General features: G+C 34.1%; 2 protein-coding genes and 1 non-coding gene across 3 annotated transcripts; 2 read left to right on the top strand and 1 right to left on the bottom strand.

Moving 5' to 3' along the window:
* Positions 1-2,729: 2,729 nt before the first annotated feature.
* On the top strand, positions 2,730-10,565 carry LOC115968656 (pinin). Its single transcript, XM_031088103.1, has 10 exons — positions 2,730-3,118; positions 3,213-3,323; positions 3,409-3,474; positions 3,952-4,128; positions 4,218-4,331; positions 6,853-6,924; positions 7,098-7,181; positions 7,290-7,390; positions 7,731-7,815; positions 9,796-10,565. Exons 1-10 carry the CDS (start codon positions 3,035-3,037, stop codon positions 10,183-10,185), a joined length of 1,284 nt encoding a protein of 427 aa, XP_030943963.1. The 5' UTR covers positions 2,730-3,034; the 3' UTR covers positions 10,186-10,565.
* A 2,662-nt stretch (positions 10,566-13,227) lies between these two features.
* On the top strand, positions 13,228-17,860 carry LOC115967584. Its single transcript, XM_031086705.1, has 2 exons — positions 13,228-14,089; positions 17,406-17,860. Exons 1-2 carry the CDS (start codon positions 13,373-13,375, stop codon positions 17,490-17,492), a joined length of 804 nt encoding a protein of 267 aa, XP_030942565.1. The 5' UTR covers positions 13,228-13,372; the 3' UTR covers positions 17,493-17,860.
* On the bottom strand, positions 15,519-15,590 carry TRNAQ-UUG. Its single transcript has one exon. It is a non-coding gene; the product is annotated as a tRNA-Gln (tRNA).
* Positions 17,861-18,127: the final 267 nt, after the last annotated feature.

Below are 18,127 nucleotides of genomic sequence, written 5' to 3'. Positions count from 1 at the left end.
GGTTATGGAAGTGAAAATAGAGAAACGAGAAAGTTAGAGCAATATTTATACTTAGGGTTTTTAAATTTTTTTAATATTATATATGTATACAGGTCGAGTTCAGGGCGGGTATGCATAATACCGGCACCCAACCTGAACCCGCTACAAGTTGGGTTTTTAAAACCTAAACCCGCCCCATTTGCTTTGCGGTCAGGTAAAACCCGCCCCATTAGGATCGGGCCGGGTCAGGTCAAGTCAGGCAATTTTTTCCATTCCTGGCCCCAATCAAATAAAGGATAAATGCCATAGCCATCCATGTCTGATCACCTTATGTCACTTGGGTCTAGGACATGAAAGGACCTAAGAGATCATAATTGCAGACAAACTCAACCACAATAGTTTACCTAAGCATAACTTGATCTAGGGCTTAGCCCGAGACATTTTCCAAACCAATCCACTTGCCTTCTAGTAAACCTATAAAAGTTTAAGGGAGCCATGGTTTTTCCCCCTAATTCAAGACAAGGACTGTTTCCCATGGAGTTTGAAAAATAAGGACATCTTCCTAAACCAAGGCCACTTTTAACCCAATATAACTATAAGGGTTCCTTTTGTGGTCCAATATGTGTAACCACACCTTTGTTTGGGTCTGAGATGAAGGTCAAAACAAGAACTTAGCAAAAAAGCTCAAGTTGTGTAGCTTTCCACTCTAGGCTTAAGACATGGAACTTGGTACCAATTTGCTAACCCTACTCAGAAGACAAGTAATGACTCATGCAACTCATGAATTAGACTCTATTCAACCTGAGAAGTGGGATAATTTTCACCCAATGTATGCATGATGTGTGATGCATGTGTAGGAAGGCTTAAGTTGTAAATTGAAGAAAAAATGGATTGTCACTTTAAGCTTTTTACTCTACTTGTTTCACAAGTATCTTCAAAAGAGGGGCAACTGTAGATACCACATTTTGCACCCTATATGACTTAAGCCCTTGTTCTCCAATTAATACATATGAAGGAACCATCACTAAGAGGCTTTAGTTAAGCAAGACACAACATAACTCAAAGACTTTCAACAATAAATTGCCCCACTCAAACACAAGCAAGCATTCAAAGAAATACTTAATCAAATTTCTATTAAAGTTATTCTTGAGTAAAAGTGAGTTTTATTTCAAAATTAGATTTGAGTTTAAGTTCTGCTGACCAAGGCCTCTATTAGGTCATTGTTCCTTTAGTTCAAAATTTGCTAACTCTTGTTTGTGTGGTAGAGTAGCCATACAAATCGACTGAGCAGATGGTCAAATTTCAAGTTTTAGTTCTCGCTTAGAGGTAAGATCACTTTTTTTTATTTTTACATTCACTTTAATCTACTATTTTATTTTAGGAATTCAATAGTTTAATTGCTTTCTAGTCTTGGATTTTTATAGGTTAGAAACATATTAAGGGTTGAATTGATACATTTTAGGGCTTCTACCTTCGTGTGTGTATGCATACTTGACCCTACATTCACAACCTTGGTCATGCGAATGTAGGTTTGTCCAAAAACCCAAATTTTGAGTGTTCTATGATTTGTATTTTGTTTTAATTAATTTTCTATTTTTCAATAACATGTTAGTAACATGCTTAGGGCTGTAAATTATTAGAAACATGCCTAGGTTGTTTGAATCTTGTACATGTTTAAGATTGAATGAGTTCTAGGTTCTATGGTCTTTTAATTTAAAATTTTGATTGAATCTTGTGTGTGTTGTTACTTTACAAATTTTATATGATTGGAAAAGGCCCTTCAAGGGTCCTTATCAAAATATAGTTGCTACGAGGTATGTAAGTGAAGGCAAGCCAACTCGACCAAATGGGTTTAAGGTTGCTTAACGCCTTCCCAAGTTCGTACCTTAACTTCATACTCAATTTCTAGTTCGTTGTACCTTTGCATATGGTTCAAGATCAATTCCTAGACCTAAAATAGGTGGCAACTTCCATTTCTTTGATCTAGCCCAAATGAGTAGGGGCATACTCCCAAGCCTGTGTTTAGTTAGGGCTACACTGGGCTGCAACCATGCTTCCAAACAAGGTGCCCATAATCACATTACTTGAAAAGTTAGGTAAAAAAGAAGAAGAAGAAGTCAAATATCTCATTAAGCCTAACTAATTTAATTAACTTGCATCATTGTTAACTACTCTTTTGGTTACCATGTTAATTGTTAGTTTCTATATTTTACCAAAACAAGAAAAAATAAAATGTCAAACCTTTAGAAAAGAAATAACATTAGGTCCCATAAAAAGGTAGGAAGAACAAATATGAATTTTTTTTTATATATTACCATAGAGCAATCTTACATGTGATTCTTTTTTAGAGTGATCTTGCAAATGATCCTAGTCATTTCTATTTGTGACGATGCAAAAAAACATTTTGTCATAAAATGCATAGTTTTTCATTGATTTTTTTTTTTTTTTTTTTTTTTTTATATTTCAATTCTACTAAATATTGTAAAACTCGAAAAATGTATTCAAAAAATATTTTCTGGAAACATAACATTAAATTCTCTTTATATATATATATATATATATATATATATAATTTGATAGGCTAGGTTAGGCTAAAGGCTCTATATATATATATAATTTGATAGGCTAGGTTAGGCTAAAGGCTCTCAGCTAAATTCTCTTATATATATTATTAGTTTCAATTTTAAAGCTTTTTGTCTCTCAAATAAAAGATCTAGCTTCAAACTCTATTTATAACAAAGACCTATTAGTGTTTTAGGTTTGATAATAAAGAGGGATTCGAACTCTATTAATCTATTTATTATAACAAAAATCAATTGGTGTGTTGAGTTTGATGATAATGAGCATCGAATTAAACCAAAATCTAAAAAATCTCCGAAGTCCAAAGTCCAGACTCGAAGTCCAAAGTCCAAACCCACTTTAGAGACTAGGGGCCGCACACAGTACAGCATAACTTGTGAGAAGGGTTTTATTTCTTTGTGAGAGTGAAACCTACTATCAGAGCATCACCTCCTCCTTCTTCTTCTTCTTCTTCTTCAATCGAATTCGAGGCCCAATGGGTAGCACAGCAGCGGCAGCGGAAAAATCAGAGGAGGAGCTCCGAAGAGAGATCGATGAGCTCCTACGCCAACAGCGCCAGGTCTCTTCTCTCTCTCAAAAACTCTCTATACTTGCCTTTCTCTCTCTCTCTCTCTCCCTCTCATTCTCTTTTTTAACTTTAAAAAAAAAATCAGATAACGGAGCGTCTTCGAGATCCTCGTGGACTCCGGAGGGGAGGCTTTTCCGGCACCGGCCCTCGCAACCTCGCCGCCAACGGACCACGTCAGCGTGGTTTCCTTCGACCTGTATGTATTCCCTGTTTGTTTCCACAGAAAAAAAAAATTTGGAAGGAATTTGATTTTTTATTTATTTTATTTATTTGGGTTTCAGGCTGATAGGACTGACTCCGATGATCAACCTCCAGCCAAACGCCGACTTTCATCCGCGGTTGTCAAGGTAACAAATAAAACAAAACACCCTCTGTTTCGTTGATGAGAATATAGGAAAGTAACAATTTGAAGTCATGATGTTTTGTTATGTTGTCTTTGGTTTGATGATAAATGAGTCAAATAAACAAAATGGCAAGTGGTAACATTTGGTTAAGTTGAAAATGTTGCCCAATTAGACCATATGTATATGTGTAATGAGTCCAAACTTGTACTATATGTGTAACTTTTGTAATCAAGAAGAGTGGTTTGTGGTTTTTGTAATCGCTATTGGTGTAATTGATTAGGAGTCTTGCACTTGTATAAATACTTGTAATCCATGGCATTTCAGAATTGTAGAAAAAAGTCTTAGGTATTATGGTTTTTTGGGGGTTAAATTGTGGATACTTTTATGTATTATTTGTCCATTTTGAAATATGTTCTGGAAGACCAAAAAATAATTGTCCAGATAGTGCTTAATTGAACTTTTGCTAATTTGCAAATGAAGCTGGAGGATGGAGAGGCCAGTGAGGATGTAGAAGTAGCAGAGGGTGTGAAGAGTAAAGATTCAACTGGGGAGGAAACTGCTGGAGCTGGCACTGCTAATCAGATCGACAGAAAGCCATTGAATTTGCAGCAGAGTGGCTGGTCTAGAAGGGATGGAAACCTAAGAGCAGCAAAGACTGTAAATTTCACATTCTTTTATCTTCTTGAGGAGTGATGGTTTGGAGCTCTAAGTCTTAACTCTTTCATTTTTTTTTTTTCAATTGCTAGGATTCTGAAACTCCAATGACAGAGCATGTTCCAAGGGTATTGCCGAAAAATGAGGATCCAAGGTTGGTTAATAGGAACAAAAGAATGCTGGGGCAGCTTTTGGGGACTTTAGAGGTATGTGTATGATAGCTGCTTGATTTTCAATAGAAATTGGGACATTAATTATATTGATAATTAGAAGTTGTTAGTTCAATCTACAAGCTGAAATTTATTGACTTATTGTTACTATTATCATGGTCTTTAAATTGTATTTAAACTTCCTAGTTTACTTCATGATAAATTCTTCCCTGTGTTTTCTTAAACGTTTGTATATGATTGAAACTGTTGTTATCTTAATGAAGTTTTGTTGAGGACAAAAATAATTGACTTTGTTGCTGTAACTGGAGAAGTAAATATGTTGTCAAAAAAAATGGTGGGAATGATTTCTAAGTCATTGGACAAGGACCCATTTTTTGAAGTATATCTTATTAGAGGAGAAGAGTCAAATTTGCACTAGATTATCAATATATAAATCATATACTATATAATAAAATTGGGCTTAGAAGCGGTGGATGTGCCAAGTAGCTGTAAGGACACTGGTGGTTAGTAGCTTAGTGCTTTGTTGAGGGAAATTTTAATATTCTTTGGGATACATGGGCTCCCCTGGGGCTAAAAATTATCAAAACAAGAAAAAGAAAATCAGTGAATATAATATAATAAGGATGCTGGTGGTTAATGCTTTGTTGAGGGAAATTTTATATTCTTTGGGATACTTGGGCTGGCCAAAATAAACTTAAGCCCTTTTAGAGGAGTTGAGAGATGACAATATGTAAGACTTAATGAAATGAATTTTGTATCTGAATTTGATAACTAGGGTTATCAAAACCATTTGAATTCCTCTTTATTTGACAATCTGATATTTTATGAAGGCTAAAAATATTCTTTTTGCCTATAAAATATAGCCCAGGCTCTGTTTTCATCATTTCTGTCCTTGAAAATTAAAAATGTTCTACATTTCATGTTTTCATCCTCCCTGATAAGTTTAAGGAACAAAAACAAAACATGGATGATATTTCAGGTACAAAAGTAGAACCTAAACTATATCATTTTTGTCCCTAAGATGTAGATTAGTTTCTATTTTTGTCCCTAAAATATGCATTTGTTTAGACATGCTGACAACAAATTTAACGAAAGTAGACAGAAGGACAAAAGAGGTGACATTTTATATTTTTAGGGATGAAAGTAGAACCTTTTAGATTTTAGTGAAAATAGACAATGTGCTATATTTCAAGGACAAAAAGAATATTCTTTTTTTTCCTTTTATTAATGAATTTTTTAGGAGATACAACCACCACAAGTCAATAATTTAAACGTATATGGTTCACTTTTTGCTAAGGGATTATAATTTGTGGAGGAAGTGAGTTATGACTAAAGTGAGTATTTTCAAATGGAGGACTTCAAATTGTATTTTTAAAAGTTGGTCATGTATTTGGCATTGAATTTATCAGTAATACTCTCTAATATGGGCATTTAAACCTTGTTTACACAATGTTCAAAAAGTTATCTTTAATATGGACTAAAGCGTGCTGTTTGATGAGAGGCAAAATAGATGGATGGTAAATCAATCCTAAAATGATATTGATTCTTGAATTAAAGCATTCAAAGTTGGACTTAAAGTCTTAAGCTGGACGTGTAGGAGATTTTTGCATATAGGTAGGTATAGGAGATCTTATCACGCCATGATATGATGGTAGTCACCATGGTATCTGCTAAAAAGTTTATCTTAGACTTGTATTAGATCAAAATATATGTATTAAGGCTTTGTTAGCAATGTAGGCAACCAATAACCCTAAGGAGTTGGTCCAGTGGTTCTAAAAGTCTTATGAGATCCATGAGGTCCTGGGTTAAAAACTCCTAGCCAACATCTTGGTGTTACTTGCAAGGGATATCTCCTTGTAATTACCTGATGTGTGTGTGTGTGGGACAGGGACTACTCACACACAAGGAAATAGCCAGGCGTTCAAAGAGGTGTGGACACCTAAAAAAAAAATATAATGTTGGCTGTCTATGTTATATCTCTCTCTTTATTATCATTATTATTATTATTATTATTATTAAAAAAAAAAAAAAAAAAAAAAAAACTATAGTGTCAGTTAAAAAATTTCTTCAAAGAAAATGACAACAGCACACCAGTACACAGGAAGTAGGATTGCACCCCTTATCCGCTATTTTAATATAATTTATTACTTAATGAGGGAAAAAAAAACACTAAAATAAACTTGGTTTGAAGGAACTTTTTCCAAGCCTTTAGGTGGCAATTCTAAAGGCTATCCATGTGTGCTTTTAATCACATGACACAATTAAAATTCACTTGGTTATTAAATAGGTCATAAATGGATTTTGTGATGAAAAGCGCAAATTGAAGTTCTTCTAAGTTTCCACCTAGTAGTTTAGAGGAAGTTCTTTCAAACTGGTTTGATTGGAAATTCTTTCCCAATGGTGATATCTGAAACAATGTTATAGTGGTTCTTCTCCTGAAATTTGTTTTCATGAGCAGTCATTTGTGCATCATATTGTCAATTGAATATCCTGTTGTTTGTCTTCATAAATTTATAGTTGTTCACATATTTACTGTTTGCATGAAATTGTGTTCCAGAAATTCAGGAAAGAAGATATGCAGCTGTCAGGAACAGAGGCTTACATGCGAAGGTCGAACTCTCTACAAAAAGTGAGTGTATTTAATATATTGATTTATGTCAACTGATAAACAAGTATTTTAGGTGAACTGTAATAACCATGCCATGAATGAGGAACTCAGTTATGATTGTTTTGGATGGTTTTCATCTTGAGCTTAACAATGAAATTGTTTTATGATACATAAATTCCTTAAATATTATTCAGGCTGAGCAACGAGCACGTGAAGAAAGCGAGAAGCTGAGGCAACAAGAGCGTGAGCAAATTGCCGAAAAAAGGAGGAGAGATCTGGTTTGTTGTTTATTATAACTTTGTGTTTACACCTATTGAAGCTTCAAAGGTGATCTTTTATTATGATCCTTACTCAATATCTTATTCTTGTGCTTTTATTTTGTTCAGACTCTCAGAGCACGTGTAGTTGCGAAGACAGAAGAAAAAAAGTTGGAATTGCTGTTTCTTCAGTGGAGTGACCACCATAAAAAACTTTGCAATTTTATAAGGTAAATTTTCTTCAGATATTAATTTTTCATGCACTCTTTTTATTGCAAAATTTTTTTAGCATGTGACCATCCTTGACAATTGAGAGCCCTAGTACGCTATTTCTAATGAAATCTTTCTGTACTCTATTTCTACTGCAGGTTATGTTTAATTTTGGTCCAAAAGTGTCCATAGAATTTTATTGAGACAAAGATAAGTTTCTGTTCATGTGGATTGTAGTGATGAAGCATTTTGATCAGTGGATGGTTCCTGCTTCATTGCAGGGCTTTAGGTAGAATTACACAGTTAATTAATGTCCCATATTTTACTGGTTGCTGATTGGTTGTGGGATTTTTTTTTCAGGACCAAGACAGAACCTCCAATATATTATTTACCCAAAAAACCTCTAGAAGAAGACGAAACTGTGATCCAGCAGCGTAAAGAACAGGTGAGTCCTCTGTTGCACTTCTCTGATAATATGGAGTTTTCCTGGAGGAATATTAAGAAATTGGCCTATCTTTTGAATTAAAGCTGATTATCTTTCCCTGATATTTCATAAGAAACTAAATGTTTTGAAAAGGGAGTTGATGGTTTACACTTGGCATCTCAACTGTAGTTTAAACCTGCATCAATATATCATCTATTCAGCATTAGGGAGGACCATTTGAGGCAGGAGGCCCAAGACCCATTGGCAATTTTAGGAAACAATTATTAAAACCCTATCATGTATGGGGTCGGTTTTTGTTGAGACCCTAGGGGTACCCAAATTGGTCCAAATTTTATACCTATAATAATAACCCCCATATCTTTGTATAGTTACCTCAACTAGGGTTCCTCTTCATAGTTATTTGTCTCTTCTTGTTAATCAATCCACTTCTCTCTCATGCAACTATGTGGGGGGTGTTCATGGGTCAAGTTTGGTCTAATTTGGGTCAACCTGCCACTCAACCCCAAGCATGTTAGGTTGGGAAAGTTCCCAAGTATTGTTGACCGAACAATCAAATGAATCCTGCCAAAGCCCACCTCCGACTAAGCAGTCGCATTGCCATCCATGCAAAGCCAATCAACCTTATGGAGAGAGGCAGTGACTAAACCTCAGCTGAGGGTGTTGGGCTTGCCATTGCAGGACTGGGTCTCGGAGGCATAGAGGGTGAGGAGGGCAGCCTGAAAGCTGATGAGGGAAGGGAGGGAGAGGGGAGTTAGCTTGCTCACACTATTGTGATGCCTTGACGCCCAAGCAGCTGATGAAGATGTGAGACTAAATTGACTCAAATCAGAGAGAAATGAGGCGAGGGAAGAGGGTGGGAAGTATTAAGAAAAATTGGGGAGGGAGGGAAATGAGAGAAGAGTAGAGTCCTGGTGGCTGGAATATACTAAATTTCTGGTCACAGTCCCTCTCTCCTCTCCCCATCACCATCCTTCCAAACATTCAAGCTCAAAGCCCCAAGTTCTAAGCACTTCACTTGGCTGAAGCAAAACTAGTTCAAAGCATCATGCCTTTTTGATTTTATTTTTTGCTAAAAAAATATGAATACTTAAAACCTATGGCTTAATCTTGAAGGAAATAACAGGGACCATTTATTTATTATACAAAAACTCTTCTTTAAGGTGTAGTACTACACTCTCCACGAACTTTTTTTTTTTTTTTGGTTTATTAATCAAAAGAGAGAAACAGGGAAAATTTATGTGCTTTTTGGTCTATACCTTTTAGATAAATTTTTTTTATCAAACTGTATGTTTCATTATGACCATAGCAATTACAGTTTATATTTATATAATCACAAGAAAATTAGATAAAATGTTATATTTAAACATTATATGACTAGATTATTATCGTATTGTCAATTGATACTTGTTTTCAAATTTACTATATTAAAATTTTAAGAAATTGATATCACGTTTGTATAATTTGAACTAATCAACTGTGTAATTGCACAATTCATTTGAGCGAATTGGCATATCAAAATTCTATTTTGTGTTTATTAAATTTTTTATTATGTGTTATGAATCTTGCTATTAGAGATTTTTATAAATTATATATGAAAAATATGCACTTTAATCATGCTAGTGCTTGTGCTCTACGCTTTGCATCTAGGCTCTAGAAGACTGTGTGCTTAAGTGCACTTGACACTTTTAGGGGTTATTATACATTATATTTGAAAAATATGCACTGTACTTTAATCAAGCATGTGCTTGTGTTCTGTGCTTTGCACCTAGGCTCGAGAGGCTTGTGTATTTAAGTGTGCTTGACCTTTTTACCAACACTGAATTGACATTTTTGATGTAAAATAATGGCTTCACTAGATGCCAAAGCTGTTGGGAAGGGTGATGGTATAATTAGAGTTAGAACTGTTATATTTGTTAGATATAGATTCATATGAAATATTTTGCACTTGACCATTCAGCTTGTACAAATCTGTATATCCAGATATTTCAAGAGTGGAAAACTGCCAGGAGGGAGGAACTGTCGGAATATCAGAAACAGATCCAGGAGCAGTCTGTTGCCAATGTTGAAAAGGAGTTGGAAAGATGGCAAAATGCAAGGAAAGCAAGGAAAACAAATAATGATATGTTGAACTTACAAGAAACAATGGACAAAGAATTGGACACACATAGGCTTGAGCATGGTCCCAAGAAAAGAAAGATCCCTGGTGGAAACAATGAAGATGAGGAGGAGGATGATGTGGAAGATATCAATGTTGGGGAGGATGACATGATGGATGATGTACTGGATGTCGATGACACCAGCAGCAGGAGAGGTGATGAAACAGTCAGGCCAGAGACCGATTCTACTGGTCCACAAGATGACAATATTTGATCACAGTAGTCATTGAAGCCATCCTATTACACCTCTTTCTGGTTAATCCCTCTGAACTATTTTTACATTCTGTAGCTGTTTTATTACATGGCAAGCAGGCAGTTTCTTGGGTTGTCATTGTTTTTTTCTTTTTCTTTTAATTTTATTTTGGCCTTGATGGGTTCCGAGTTTCTGTTTCTAGAATGAACATATCTTTTTTATATTGCCTGTATTAGTGTATTGTATTGCTTAGATCTTGATGAAAACAGTGAAATGTAGAAGTATCTGAAGACTTTGTGCGTGGAAGAGTGATTGTCATCTAATGAGTCTTTTATTAGAGGATACCAGCTCATTGTGTTTTGGTCCCTTTGGAATGCCATCAAAAACAGTTTTTGAATTAATCATCAGTGCAGAATTTTGTTCTTATCCAGCTGATAATGAACTACTGTTCTATGGGGTTTCGTTTGGGTCTTTTTTTATGGATTCTTGAGTATTCATGTCCCAATACACCTTCCTTTTGTTGGAACTACCGAACAAGTATTTTGTTGGTTGAAAGAACAATTTAATTAAAATCATACATTAAATAAAGGATTTTTTTTTATAAATAAAATGAAAGGAAAAAAAAAAAAATATATATATATATATATATCTCTCTCTCTCTCTCTCTTAAAGCTACTGAATGAGAGTACAATGTGAAAGATTGAATATTTTTATAAATTATGGTATAAAAAACCTTTTCCTTTGAGAGTTCAAGAGAAATGGAAAAGACTATTGAATGAAATGGTTGAGAGAAAAACATTTTCTTCTTCTTCTTCTTCTTTCTTTCTTTTTTTTTTTTTTTTTCCTCCTCTCTGGAAATAAAATAGAATTTGATAAAATTTAGAAACCCGTAATGCCCTTTTATATTTATTAATTTCATGTAATAATGTAATATTCCTTTCTTATTATTTGGCTCAGTCTATTCTCCCTCCATCCATTCAAACTAGCCGTTAATGATATCTGGAGATTATTTGTTTCATTTTTTATGTGTTTCTTTATATTCTAACAATTACAACTTGTCCTTCCTCAAAAAAAAAAAAAAAAAAAAAAACAATTACAACTTGTCATGTATTTATTTGATTTTTCTTATAAAATAACTAAAGTTTAAATGGAAAAAAAAAAAATCAAATCAAATCAAACACATGACATACCATAATTGATAAAAGATAAAGTGAAATATAAAAAGAGAACAAAGTATTTGATTATAGTGGTATAAAAACTATGGGGCTACTTGCATAAATCAACAATAACGTTTGGCACTACTTGCACTTTGCATACCAAATTAGGCAATTTAATATTCTCCCAATTTTGGCAAAAATCACCAATAAGAAGTAACAACACCATCCTTCATTTGGAGGTTAACTTTAACAAACATGTGCAAAGCATGTAACCATTAACTGTGTAAATGACAAAAAAATGCATCTGATAATGAAATTTACTTCTCACTCTTGTTACACCCCAAACTTAATCAAGGCTCAGAAAGTCAGAGTGCATTAAGCATTAACCTATATATCTCTTTGTTTAGTCCATAGTTAACCCTTCTTAAAAAAATAAAATCAAATTGACATTCATATGATGAGTTTTTAAATTGTTAGCGCTCTAATAAAAACATCCAAATAGCTTTATTCGAATGCTAGTGATCCAAAATTCTCCCAACAACATAAAACATATTCTATTATCATAGACATAGAGCCTATGTTTCTAATGGATTTTTATTAATCATTATTTTTCCCTAATAAGACATCCTCACTAAAACAAAAATTAAATATCTTTAAACACATGACCCAAAATATCAATGATGTAGTTTTTAACTTCAACTAACCGCCTTTACCCAATAAGTCTTTAATCCAAGGCTGCCTCAAGAATCTGAAAAGGAGGAGATAAATAAGGTGAGATAGCTTAGTAAGTTGTACTTGCTTACTCAGTAAGATTCTAGAAAACTTTTACACGCTTGAAATGCCTCAATAAACATAAACACGTACTTATTAAAATTTATCTTATTTTTTATAGTTTTTTGTGCGAAATTTATAATTGCCAAAAATCCATCTTCAAACATCATAATAAAATACTCGGATAACAAAAATGTTCAAATACACATAACAAACATTCTTATTTTTCACTCCCACTTTTCCATCTTTTGTAATTTCTTCAAAACATGAATGTTATTAAGCTACAGTGAGCAATAATTTAAAGAAACCAATCTTTCTATAAGTTTTTACATAACTCAACTAATTATCACTCGTCGATGTCTTTGTACATTTTAGAGTCAAATTTTGTCCACCCTTGTCACGTGAGAGAGAAAATAAAATTTCTAACATAAAAATATATCACAAATTCCACTCAAAAAACTTTCTTAACTCTTAAGAAACATGGAACAATTATTCATTTATAAAAATTAAGAGATAAGGTTACATATTTATAAATGATACTAGTAAATAACAAGTATTCAAAGTGTGGGAAGATCGGAAGAGTTTGTAGTGTGAACTGTGAAGTGTGTGACTGTCTCCCATGGAGGCATGTGCGGGGTCCTCAAGTCTTGGTGGAGTCCACCATCAATCATGTGAGTGTGAGAGAGCAAGACTCTTTCGCCGAATTTCTCATAAAGTCCACTTTTTTCTTTTTTTCTTATTATTTAATTAATTATATTATATAATTCATATTACTAATATCTTACTTTGCCAATCATACCAAGCTGCACTCCAACAGCCCAACCTCAACTCTGTCTGCAGTACACTCTTAAAAAAAATAAAAAATAAAAACTGTGGATTATACTATAAACATATAAAATGGTACAACTTTTACAACAATTAGCAATAAATTATAAATAGTAAAATTGCGATAATAAATTTATATAAAACATATCTTTATCAATCACAACTAAACACGTCAACAAATTACCTCACAAATTATGTCATGATCCTAGCATTATACCTTTACCAATACACCGTATTTTCTCCAAATAATTTTTTCATTGTATCGCTGTCTGTCTTGTTGTCCCTTTTTATTATTCTCTTTCATTTTTATCTCTCAACCAAAAAGCCATACTCTCTCACTCCCTTTTTCTCTCTCTCTCTCTCACACTTTCTTCCTTCAAAACCAAGGAAGACCACTGTAGAAGAAGAAGAGGAAGAGGTAGAAGAAGAGAGAGGAGGCGCACAATAGCGCAAAGATGGCAACGAGGACTAATGTGAACGGTGAGCACAGACCACCACCACCACGCCCACGCCCACATCCACATCCACAGCCACAGCCACATCCACAACCACAGCAACAACCGCCATCATCGCGGTCTAACTCTCACCACTCCCACTACTACCCAACGGCGTCGTCTTCTTCATCTCCATCTTCCTCCTCAGCTTCCTTCAAAGGCTGTTGCTGTTGCCTCTTCCTCCTCTTCTCTTTCCTAGCTCTCCTAATCCTAGCCGTCGTTCTAGTCATCATCCTAGCCGTCAAACCCAAGAAACCCTCTTTCGATCTCCAACAAGTCGGTGTCCAGTACATGGGCATAACCACACCCACTTCCAACTCCGCCACTGCCACCGATCCCAACAACCCGACAACCTCGGCCTCCTTGTCCTTAAGCATAAGGATGCTGTTCACCGCGGTGAACCCCAACAAGGTCGGGATCAAGTACGGCGAGTCCAAGTTCACTGTCATGTACCGCGGAATCCCATTGGGCGAAGCCTCGGTTCCTGGGTTTTACCAAGAGGCCCACAGCGTCAGACAGGTACAGGCCACCATCGCCGTTGATCGTATCAACTTGCAGCAAGCTGACGCCGCTGATTTGGTTCGCGACGCTTCCTTAAACGACCGCGTTGAGCTCAGGGTCCTCGGTGATGTCGGTGCTAAGATCCGTGTCTTGAACTTCGACTCTCCTGGCGTTCAGGTCATTTCTAAATTCAGCTCTCTTTTTTTTTGGGGTTCTCAATTTGCTGCATTATTAATTAATTGCTTTTTTGGGCATTCTTTTATTTTATTTTATTTTTTGGTTCTGTGCTGAAATCTTGGTCCCAATAAAATTATGAGTCTATCTCTCACTTAGTTATCATAATAAGAGTAATGAAGTACCGAGTAGTGAGCACTGAGCACTTGAGCAGTAACTAGTGAGTAGTTTATCTGAAACTCTGAATTGAGACTGATATTTCCCAGAATTTAGCAACTCAAAAATAAATAAATAAAAGTTTATCTTTGTTGTGTATTTGCATTTATGCCCTTGAAGTTCGGTGTATTTCCTTTTTCTGCATTCTGCATTCTGTTCTCTGCTGTGTACCTTTTATTTTTGGTTGTTGCTTTTTGAGTGATTGAAGTAGTGATTGGCCTTTCGGTTTGGTGCAGCTTTTTTTTTTTTTTTTACGTTTTCTTTTTATTAACAGTGGTGGGTTTTGTTTTTTTTGAGTCATCCTAAATTTGTTCTGAACTTGTGGAAGTAGCGAATCCTTGTCCCCTTGTATTGGAATTATGCTAACTTTTATTATTATTTTTTTTTTCTTGTTAGTTAATCCTAGTCTTTGGATATAATAAAAAAGCATGCGGAAAAGTCAGTAAAGTCCGTGTTCAGTGTTTACTTTAACGGTGCTGCAAATTTTGCTTTCTTTTTACGCTCCTTTTCGAAAACCCGCTCCAATTGCATCATCCTGCTGCCTCAGGGCCCTTGATCTTTTTCTCACCTTTTCTTTTTTACTATCGTGAATTTTTTTTACTGTTTTTTAGGTTCTGATTTTTCAAGTTTTTTAATTCAATTCAATCATTGATATGGTTGGTATCATTAATCGTTTTAAGAGTAAAAAACTTATTAGTTGTAAATTTTTAGGTGATATAACTTTTTTTTTTTTTTTTAAAATTCTATGAATCAAGGTGGCTAGAACTTAAGATCTCCCATCTCCCACTTAAAAAAATAAGCATTCAATTTCATTAATCAAATCATTTAGTAGAAGATGTTTGGTACATGCACTTAAAAACTGAAAATATGTGTTTAAAAATATGTGTGTAAATACGTATTGATAAAAAAGTGTATGAAAATACGTGTAATATTGTTTAAAAACTGAAAACATGTGTTTAAGTGGGATACTAAATAGACCTTAGTTTCTCGGATCTTGAAAGTGTTCCTAGTCCTAAATGTTGGGTCCATGTTGTTGTTTTTCATTGTAATGTTTCTTCGTTTGTCATTAATGTTCCTATCTTTTTTTTGTCTTTTCTTCGTTTTCTTTGCCGATTATGATATTTCGTTGTCTGTCATTATTGTTCTTTTTTCCTTTTTTTCTTTTTTTTTTTTCGTTTAATTTGAAGTAAAAAAAATTATTTGGAAAGCGAAAAAGAGGTCCCACCGGGAGTCGAACCCAGGTCGCTGGATTCAAAGTCCAGAGTGCTAACCACTACACCATGGAACCCTGCTTCGGTGTCACTGTTCAATTTTTTAATCCTTATTAAAGTAATGGAGTTTTCTAGATTCGGATTCGAGACCGTAACGGATCACTTTAACATGGGTCTCCGGTTTGACAAAGTATATATATGATAGAAATAAGGTAGAAAACTGTAAGAATAATAAATGAGCTGTTTCTAGGCTTTTCAAAATGAGAAATAATATGTCTATAACATTTTTATAACAAATCTTAAGTAGCAGGTTGTTACTGGTTGATATTGTTGGGATAAAAACGTAATCTTAGTGTTAGGTTCAAATTTGAACCAATAACAACTACCTACCTATGATTTGTTGTAAAAATATTGTAGACGTAGCATCTCTCTTTCAAAATTGATCAATTTAATCTATTATTATTGTAAGAAATAAGAGAAAATGAGTAACGGTTTAGAACCAAGTTAATTTAGGAATCAAGTTGATCAATTTTAAATAGTTTTTAGACCCGGTTGACATTTGCTCAAACCTAACCGTTTTTTATCCTAAATTATAAAAATTAAAAAAAAAAATTGAAAAAAGGAAAATTTAGAAACTGCTTTCATTGTCATAGTCTCATAGGGGAGACGAGGTCTATGTAATTTGTACAGTCACTCTCCAGTCTCCATTATAAGTAACCATGTGAATTTTGCGTATTGGACCCCATGCGGGCCCGTATTATGTGGTTATAATCAGTTTCAGCATACGGTAGTAGGTAGAGATGCCTTATAAATTTTCTTTCTTTCTTCAAAGCACTGTATGTTTTTGTTGGGCTGTTTTGTACACGTTCTCAGTCCATAATTAGCCCATAGTTTCTGTTTGCTAGTGAGGATTCCGTTACTTTTTGTATTTAATAAAAGAAGAAGATTCCATTACTGTCCACTTCACACACTCAATGATACTTTTCTAGTTAAAGTTGCCGTTCGACTTTAAATCAAAGATCTTGTAGAATTTTTTTTTTTTTTTTGGTAAAAAAGATCTTGTAGAATTAAATGAGTGTCTTAGTACATTGGTTAAAGTTTAGTTTTTTATTTATTATAATCTATAAGTTTTTCTTGGTGAGTGGCACAACATTAAGTTAAAAAAGGTTTTTTTTATTTTTTTTTATTTTTTTTGAGTTTTTGATAGGAGCTATTTGCTCTGTTACTTTACAATATTGGGATCCATTAAATTCCTATTTATTGGGTGCATTAACAAAAGCCATTATAATATATTGTTTAATATGATTTAAGTTAAAATAACTAACGGTCCGGTATAATTTTTTCTAGATAGAAAGGTCTTATTCTATCGATTGGCGGATTAGAATTAGAGCTAAAATGCATTTCCTGTGGATATTAGATCATTCATATTAGTCCATATATAATAGAAAAAATCAGTAGAATTTACACAGTTTTGCCTAATAATGACCCACGTTAGTCCGTCTATAATTGTGTAAATTTACAAGTTTGTTACAATAACCGTGTAAATTTATACTAACATTATTCATTTTGCATTTTGTTGTTTGTTATTTCTTTACATATTTTAAGGATAAAGGAAGCGAGTGAATGGTAATTGTTGTATGTGAAGAAAGATAAACAATTTTTTTTTAAATGATAATTTAATGAAATGTAGCGTAAAATAGATGATCTAATGTGAGGTGTTTTGAAGAGTATGTATGTAAAATAGAAGAAGTAGATTTTTATACTAAAAGACTGAAATTTTTGTACCAATTGATGCAAATGCTTACTTATGCATCATTTTTTAGTTTCCCCCTATCTTGATGTATATATGAGTTTCACACTTTAATTTGTAAATATTTATTTATGGTGAGCAGGTATCAGTGGACTGTGCAATAGTAATAAGTCCGAGGAAGCAATCTCTCACCTACAAGCAGTGCGGTTTTGATGGATTGAGTGTATGAAATCTGAACACTCAAACAGCCCCTTAGTAACAGTAACAAATTCCACATCCTCTGTTATTATTATTATTTTTTTTTTGTTTTATTTTCCCTCTCTACAATTAGAGAGCAAAAATGAGAAAGCCACAGAAAAGAAGGCTGGAAAGTAAGTATGAAGGCCCCAAAAAACCTCTCACGTTGTGGTATAAAAAGCAAAGCTAGCTTATAGAGAAGTGAGCAGATTCTAAACTTGAGGAAAAAAAAATCCCATAGATTTTGCAAAAAATTTGTATAATTGGTTGGTTCACTTGGATGGAGAATTTTCTAACTTCGTGTAAAGTGAAATCTAAAAAAGTGTGGAATTGAGATATTCCACGTCTCATTGCCTTGTACTCTCTCTGTCTCTGTCTCTTTTGTTCAAGTTTCAAGTAGTGTAATCTGGTTTGCATTGGTGCTGCTCCACTAAAAGGGAATCCTAGAATTCCACTTTTAAATTTGGCTAAAAACACAAACGGAATCCAAGAATGCTACACGGGCAAGACTCGTATATAAATTTTTGCGTGAATAAATTTATTACATACATCAAAATGTACGGTGCATTGAGATTACTAGTCGTCATGACCATCCGTTAAATGAAGAGTAAGTTTGGTATCACAATT

Source organism: Quercus lobata, chromosome 11, assembly GCF_001633185.2.
Source record: "Quercus lobata isolate SW786 chromosome 11, ValleyOak3.0 Primary Assembly, whole genome shotgun sequence".
Taxonomy (NCBI): Eukaryota; Viridiplantae; Streptophyta; class Magnoliopsida; order Fagales; family Fagaceae; genus Quercus; species Quercus lobata.
The sequence above is the reverse complement of the archived record's forward strand: the minus strand, read 5'-3'. Positions and strand labels throughout refer to the sequence as shown.